At 32.8% G+C, this 7,869-nt stretch overlaps 1 protein-coding gene across 1 annotated transcript; it reads right to left on the bottom strand.

Annotated features, from left to right (window-relative positions):
* Positions 1-273: 273 nt before the first annotated feature.
* Positions 274-6,213, bottom strand: irx4b (iroquois homeobox 4b). Its single transcript, XM_056479192.1, has 5 exons — positions 6,113-6,213; positions 4,465-4,704; positions 2,937-3,049; positions 2,519-2,838; positions 274-875 (listed from the first exon to the last, which is right to left on the bottom strand). The coding sequence occupies exons 1-5, from the start codon at positions 6,155-6,157 to the stop codon at positions 274-276; spliced, it is 1,320 nt and encodes a 439-aa protein (XP_056335167.1). The 5' UTR covers positions 6,158-6,213.
* Positions 6,214-7,869: the final 1,656 nt, after the last annotated feature.

Genomic DNA, 7,869 nt, shown 5'->3' with positions numbered 1-7,869 from the left:
TCTGAGGGATGTTAGATGAGGTACTGAGACTTCATATTAGGGGGCATTGTGTATGGTGTTATTTTACAGCAGTGATCACGATCTTTAACAAAGTGATAAAGTGGCAATATCCATAAATCTACATTGTAGTGTTGGAAAATGTTATATATGTATAAAGTTCATGACTCCCAAGATGTCTTATACGACGAAAGCTTACAGGATGAAACTAATGAGATTGGCTAACATGTTAATTTTGTGATGGTGCTACAAAAATGTATGAAAAAACCACCATTATTAAGTATGAGAGGAAGTAATAGGTGTTCCTGAGTGTTCATGGTAGTTATTCTGTGAGGAAATGGCATCAGTCCATAACTCTGTGGAGTTGCTGAAAGTTTGGTTTAAGTTGTTGTGCCTGAATAGAGGATCGTGAAAGACTCCATCTACCCAGTTCCTCAGAGTGGCCACTGGAGACTCTTGTTTCCTCTTTGTGATGTCTGAATCGGAGTCACAGTTTGAAGAAGGGCACGCTGTTCGTTTATGCATGCATGATGAATAATCGACTTGGTTTAACGAAGTAGCGGTCTGTGCAAGTGACCAGATCTTCGGCTTGGTCTCATTGGTCTTTTGGCCTTGTTGAAGGTAAAACTTTGCCATTTGGTGATCCTCAGCAGGTGCTCTCATACGGTCTTCGCTAAATTCGTGGACACCTCTCGTAAGCTCGGTAACGGATTCATGAAAAGCATCTTTGAAGTGGGTTTCTGGATGTTCGCTGGTTTCTGAGTGAACGCGCACAACAAAAGATGGTTTGGATTCGCACTCAGAGCCATCGGATTCCACTAGATCGAAATCATCCAGATCGCTGTGAAGTTGCTCTGTATCGTCCTTTCCATGGTTGTCTGGAGTTATAAAAAATGTACAGACAGGTTATAAAATGATAAATATGACACAAGATGCGCTACATAGAGAGTTCAGAAACCCTAGTGACACAGGTGGCTGTTAAATAAACTACAGTCATTAGTAAACTACAGTGCTTGTATTTGAACTCATGTACAAGAATCTGCATGGTACATTGTATGATGATTTGTTTCATCCACCATTGAATGGAAGAGAGGCTCTTGGAAGTGAGCATTAACGTCAATATTTTTCCCCAATAAAAATAGTCTTAAGGCCATCACAAACAATATCAGTCTACAGGCTTTCATAGCTTCTAGAAACTGAAAATGTTCAAGTGGTCTCTTTATTTTTTTCTATAACTGTATATACATTTGTACTGACAATAGTTCAACTCAAATAACTGGTTACATTTATGACTGTAATCAGTTACCAGGCCTAGTTTTCACTGTATTATTACACTTAGGCTCATGAATTAAAGAGAGAAGAGAGCTTGAATGAGAGCTTGAGAGAGCATAAATGTTATCAAACCTAGCAAAATCCAATTAAAAGGGGCGAAAATGCTCTAACACAATTAACTGAACTGAAAAAAAGTTTTAAAATGAATGAAGAGTGTCAATTAGTGAATTAAATCTACATGTTGCATATGTTTTGTTGTTTTTGCAGCACTAAGCCTTGCAACCAATCAAATTGGTTTCTGCTTAAGCGCTGTAGCCAATGTGGTCCATTAAATTTTACAGGGACCGACATGTTCTTGAATCATTTCTTGAACCTGAAACAATTTTCCTGGTCAAAAAGTCCTGTCATACCCTTAACCATAATGCATCTCTAATATCAGAGGGAAATAGTGCAGATGCTTCTAACCCTTGTTTTAAGCTTAAACTTAACACCGTAAAAATATTCCTGAAACCTGATTATCTTAATTTTGATCTGTTAATCAGTTAACAAATTAAAAGATGGTCTGTTAAACAATGGCAGGCAGAATGATTGGCAATAAAACATTTGGCAAACTTATATATTCTTCAATTAAGACCACTTGAAAGTCAATTTAGATGTATAAGGGTAAAATATGTATATTTATTTTATTCCATAATGGTCTGAAAAAATATTGCCATTTACAACCTTTTTTTTTCCCCCAGAAAATGACATTTGCTTAAAATAAAAAATGTGTTGTGACTGAAAATCTGGGTTATAATGATGATATTGATATTCAAATATTGATTTCATAACACTTTTGAATGTAAAACATTTGTGTTGAGCTGTAACAAAGTAACTTTTTTGCTATTTTATGTAAAAAATGAGCTCTACATGACAACATTTACATTTCAAATTTGGAGGAAATATCACCAGAAGGTCACAGAATTGAACTACATTTATGTTTTTAAGATACCAAGCATATAACAATAAATCAAAAATCCAAAGTAACTAAAAATCTTCAAATGGTCCCTAAATCTTTTCAAAATATAATTAAAATAAATTTTTAACTGAAATAACTGGTTACATTTGTGAATTTGGCATAAAAGACAACACAGGTTCAATAAAAAGTGACCCTGGAAGCTGTTTTCTCACCTCATCTATGCTGAATAGATTAAATGAACAATATTTACATTTCAAACCAAACTAATAACATCAAAAACTTTGAACAAACCATTGAAATCTTGTTCAGTTTTTATTGGCTCCTCCTGCGCTTCATCCAGATCTTCTTGGTCGTCGTCACACTCCTTCTCATCGGAGTTCTTGTTACGTGGTGACCACGTCATCTTATTCTCCTTCTTGAGTCTCCGGCGTGCGTTGGCGAACCAGGTGGAGACCTGCGTGAGAGTCATCTTAGTGATGATGGCCAGCATGATCTTCTCGCCCTTTGTGGGATATGGATTCTTTTTATGTTCCTGCAACCATGCTTTCAATGTGCTGGTGGTCTCTCTGGTGGCATTCTTTCTTCTTGTCCCCACATCTACAGATCCATAGCTAATCAACAAGGAAAAAATGCACAAATGCAACTATTTGTACATCACTATCTATCATTAAAGACAACAAAAGTAAAAAAATAAGGTTGCAGTTCTTACCCATATCGATCATATGAGTATTGTCCAATTGGGTAGTCATAAGGATAATACGCAGAGCTTTGGGTAACTCTTGAATGTCCGGTTTGCACTCCATCTTTCTCGTTGAGTTTACCCTAATATAAAGCATAATATAAAGCAAGTTATGTACATTAAAGAGTGGAAATTTTGTAGATATATTCTTTTATTGAAAAAACAACTAGTGCTGCCAAATGATTAAACGTGATAAACAATAATTTATGTGTGCTGTGTATATTCAGTAGGTGTAAAAATACCCATATGCATATACAATTAAAGTCAAAATTATATTTAAAATATTTTCCAAGCGTTGTTTAATGAAGATAAGATCTTTTAAACACACTTTTAAGCATAATAGTTTTAATAACTAATTTTTAATAACTAATTTCTTTTATCTTTGCCATGATGACAGTGCATAATATTTTCTTTTACTTATTTTCCAAGATACTACCATTAAGCCTAAAGTGCATTTTAAAGGCTTAACAATGCTATTATGTAAGCTAGACATGTTATGGTAATTAGGTTAAGTTATTGGATAATAGTGGATTTGTTCTGTAGACGATCAAAGAAATAAATATATATTGTGTAAGGGAGCAGGTAATACTGACCCTAAAATTGTTTTAAAAAATAAAAAAATGCTTATATTCAAGCCAAACTAAAATAAATAAGAATAGTATAGGAAACACTGTTAAAATCGCCTTGATCTGTTAAACTTCACTTGGGAAATATTTGAAAAAGATTAAACATTTTATAGGAGGGCTAATAATTTTGTCTTAAACTGTATTTGCTATATATTTTTATATTATTTATATATATATATATATATATATATATATATATATATATATATATATATATATATATATATATATATATATATATATATATATATATATATATATATATTATAAAAAGTAATAAATATGCACACACACACATATACAGTTGAAGTCAGAATTATTAGCCCCCTTTTGAATGTTTTTTTCTTTTTAAAACATTTTCCAAATGATGTTTAACAGAGCATCGAAATTTTCACAGTATGTCTGATAATATTTTTTCTTCTGGAGAAAGTCTTATTTGTTTTATTTTAGCAACAATAAAAGCAGTTTTAAATTTTTTTAGAACCATTTTAAGGTCAAAAATATTTGCCCATTTGAGCTGAATATTTTTTCGATAGTCTACAGAACAAACCATCATTCTACAATAACTTGACTAATTACCCTAACCTGCCTATTTAACATAATTAACCTAGATAAGCCTTAAAATATCACTTTAAGCTGTATAGAAGTGTCTTGAAAAATATCTAGTCAAATATTATTAACTGTCATCATGTCAAAGATAAAAGAAATCAGTTATTAGAAATGAGTTATTAAAACTATTATGTTTAGAAATGTGTTGAAAAAATCTTCTCTCCGTTAAACAGAAATCAGGGAAAAAAACTGTATTTAAACACTTATCATTGTATAGTAAGTAATCACTGAGCAGCACTAAAATGAACAAAAGGAATGCTTACAAGAGGATAGCATGAGGCTGAATCTGGACCGTAAGTGCTGCAAGAGTCGTAAACGTGATTCTTCGAACAGGAGTTGCCATAGACCGCAGTAGGGATCAGCTCATGCCGGCTGGAGGCCACAAGCCTACTTTCGTACATTGGGCAGTATAGTGAGTTTTGAGGAGAAGTCGGCACTCCAGAGTCTAGCAGAGAACCACTAGTCTCAAAGCAGGTGCTCAGAGCATTAGAAGACATTAAAAGCTGCCAAAGAAAAGGATAAATAGTTCAAAGCATGTCCTTGAAAACCACGGAAGACTTTACAGTGAGACTGCTTTTTGAGCATTTAAACTATTAATGACTTAAACGAGCTTTAGTCTCCTGGGATATCCACAATTATAGTTAAAGCTCTGTCAGAAATTAGATACAAGCTAAGAGTTTATGATCATGATACATCTTAAAAAATGATTTTTATCTTCGATTCTAATTAGTTGATTCTTTATTTAGAGAGTGCATTAAATAGTGTGTGCATTAAATATTGTATACATATTGTATCATGATAATTTGTAAACACTTTTATTTCAGCAATTCCTTGAACTGATGGCTTTAATTTGAATTTTATAATAATTTGAGAAGTGGATTTTAATATTGAGGGTAATTATGTTTGCCATTATATAAAACGCTTATTATATTAAATAAAAATATGAACATATCAATTAATAAATAAATAAATAAATAATACATTTGTTCTTAGTCTGTCTATAACATGTTTGCTATAGCAGTACTGAATGATCATATTAAAATAATAATGTTTATTTAATTTATATTAAAATATAGAGTTTCTCTAGTAAATGTTTAGTAAAAATCTGTTCATTAATACCATACAAAAACACTTCTTTTAGAACATCTGTCTTAAAATTTATTTTATTTTTGATCCTCAAATTTGTCATTGTGTTATTCTGGAAAGATATATCCCTCAAACAAATGTAACCTTCAAATGGCAACAATCTTATGTAGACAGTGGTCATTTATAAATATAAAATATAATAAAAAATTTATAAAAATTGTTACATTTTTTTCTCTCTCATCATTAAAATCATTACAATTATATACAATAGGTATTAATTTAAAAGGTTTTCTTTTCCTGAATTAAAGGAATAGCTCACACAAATCATTTGTCATTATTTACTCACCCTTGACTTGTTCCAAAAAAAATTGATTTTTATTTATTTATTTAATTTTGTTCTGTTTAATCATTGACATCAATTGTTCCCACGTTGTCCATCCATAGTTCCAACATTCTTCAAAATATCTTGTTTTGTGTTCAACAGAAGAAAGAAACTCAAACTGGCTTGAAACACGTGAAGGATGAGAAAATGATGACAGAATTGTCACTTTGGGTGAACTCTCCCTTTAACACTTTAATAACTCAACAGAAATAGCCATTAACTCATAATCTAGACTTAATCTATAATCTAGATTTAATTATAATCTTCAGAATTATTGAATCATGTTTAACCATTCTGGAAAATTACAACATTTGCCCTAACTTATAAAACAAATTCAATTACTAATATTCCATTAATCAGAAGCATTCATAATGAATCATTAAAATCAAACTCTAGCACTGTACAGTGAGGTGTAAAAAATTGAGAAAGAAAAGAAAAGTTACCTGTGGTGCTGCAGGGTATGAATAACCAAACTGTGTAAATGACATGATGAGTGTCCAGCACAGAGAAAGCTGCAGTCCCGCGGCGGGTCATCAGTTTATCACCAAAATCTTCCATCAACTGGAGATAAGCGTCCTTTTCCTGTTTCGGTTCGTCTCTTTACACTAAAGCCACCACAGACCGCAGCATGACACGAACATAACGTGCATGAGCTGAAGTTGGAAAAAAATTCATAACAAACGTTGCCTCAGTTTGCACGTTGTTTTAAACACCGGTGGCGCTGACGTCATGGGAGCAGATTTAAAGGTCCAGATAACAAACGCGAATCACACCGAAAGTTGTTGTTCAGGCAGCGGAACAGTTTATCTATATATATGCGCCGTATGAGTTGAGAGTCCCGGGTGATGAGCGGGTGTCCTCGTGAAGAGCCCGCGGGGTCTCGCGCACATTAATGAGGACGTGTTCAGTTCCCCTGCCGCCAGCAGCCAATCACACATCAGACTCACCGCACAGACAGCGCCATCCAGCATGATTGATGAGCGCCACTAACCATTACCATAATTGCCTTTCTGTGTACTTATCAAACACTTCTGTAACATTAAATAACATTTACTGGCTGACAAAAAATCTATGAATTATAAAACTATTAGGCTACATGAAAACAATTACATAGATCTTTATCTATTTAGAAAAAGACCTTAGTATGGTGGTTTGTAATATATGGTATGATAATCTACACTGTAAAAATGCAAAGTTCCACACAATTCCTTCATGTTCTCACAACAAATCCGATTAATTTTATTAATACTTCATAGTTTTGACAAATTTAAGTGGATTGAACATAAAACATTAAGTTGTCCCCAAAAATCCTTAAGAATTGTGTTGTTTCAACTCATTTTAAATTAGTTTGATCAAGCAGCAAACGTCTTTTTTTTGAGTGTAACTGAAGTGACATCAAAGTAAAAAAAAAAGTAAAAAAATGCAGAATTTACAGAAAGATCCTGGAAAAATGTTCGGAGAAAAAGAAAAAAAGTAATAACTTATTAAATTTCATAATAAGTTTCATAATGTATAGTTAAAAATAAATAAATTATACAAATTATTAAGTAAGATTCCAAAATAAAAATTACCTACAGATAAATAAAACTAATACAAATACACAATGAATAAACAATCAATTAAATATTAAATACATTCATTCATTCATTTTCTTTTCAGCTTAGTCCCTTCATTAATCAGGGGTCGCCACAGTGGAATGAACTGCCAACTTATCCAGCATATGTTTTACGCAGCGGATGCCCTTCCAACTGCAACCCATCACTGGGAAACATCCATACACTCTCAAATTCACACACATACACTACAGCCAATTTAGCTTATTCAATTCACCTGTACCGCATGTCTTTGGACTTGTGGTGGAAACTGGAGCACAAACACAAGGCGAACATGCAAACTCCACACAGAAATGCCAACTGATCCACCCGGGGCTCATACCAGCGACCTTCTTGCTGTGAGGCTATCGTGCTTCCCACTGTGCCACCGTGACGCTACATAAATAAATTAATTATTGAATAAATAAATAAATACTATAATGAGAATCAATGCAAAATGTAGGTACAATTTCTTGAAACAATGTATTTTTCAAATTATATTGTAGAACTGGGTATATTTAAGATGGTATAATTCTTTGGACGTTATTCAATAAATGATGTAGATAACTTTTTAAAATTGCGACGACTGATTTAAACTTGATTTTTGG

The sequence above is a fragment of the Danio aesculapii genome, chromosome 19 (genome assembly GCF_903798145.1).
Source record: "Danio aesculapii chromosome 19, fDanAes4.1, whole genome shotgun sequence".
NCBI lineage: Eukaryota > Metazoa > Chordata > Actinopteri > Cypriniformes > Danionidae > Danio > Danio aesculapii.
This window is presented reverse-complemented; position numbering and strand designations above follow the sequence as displayed.

Coding starts and splice junctions, on each gene's coding strand:
- irx4b (XM_056479192.1), bottom strand. CDS start 6,157: ATGTCATTTACACAGTTTGGTTATTCATACCCTGCAGCACCACAG. Junction 4,705..6,112: donor CATACCCTGCAGCACCACAG/GTAACTTTTCTT, acceptor TTTCTTTGGCAG/CTTTTAATGTCTTCTAATGC. Junction 3,050..4,464: donor CAGCCTCATGCTATCCTCTT/GTAAGCATTCCT, acceptor GCTTTATATTAG/GGTAAACTCAACGAGAAAGA.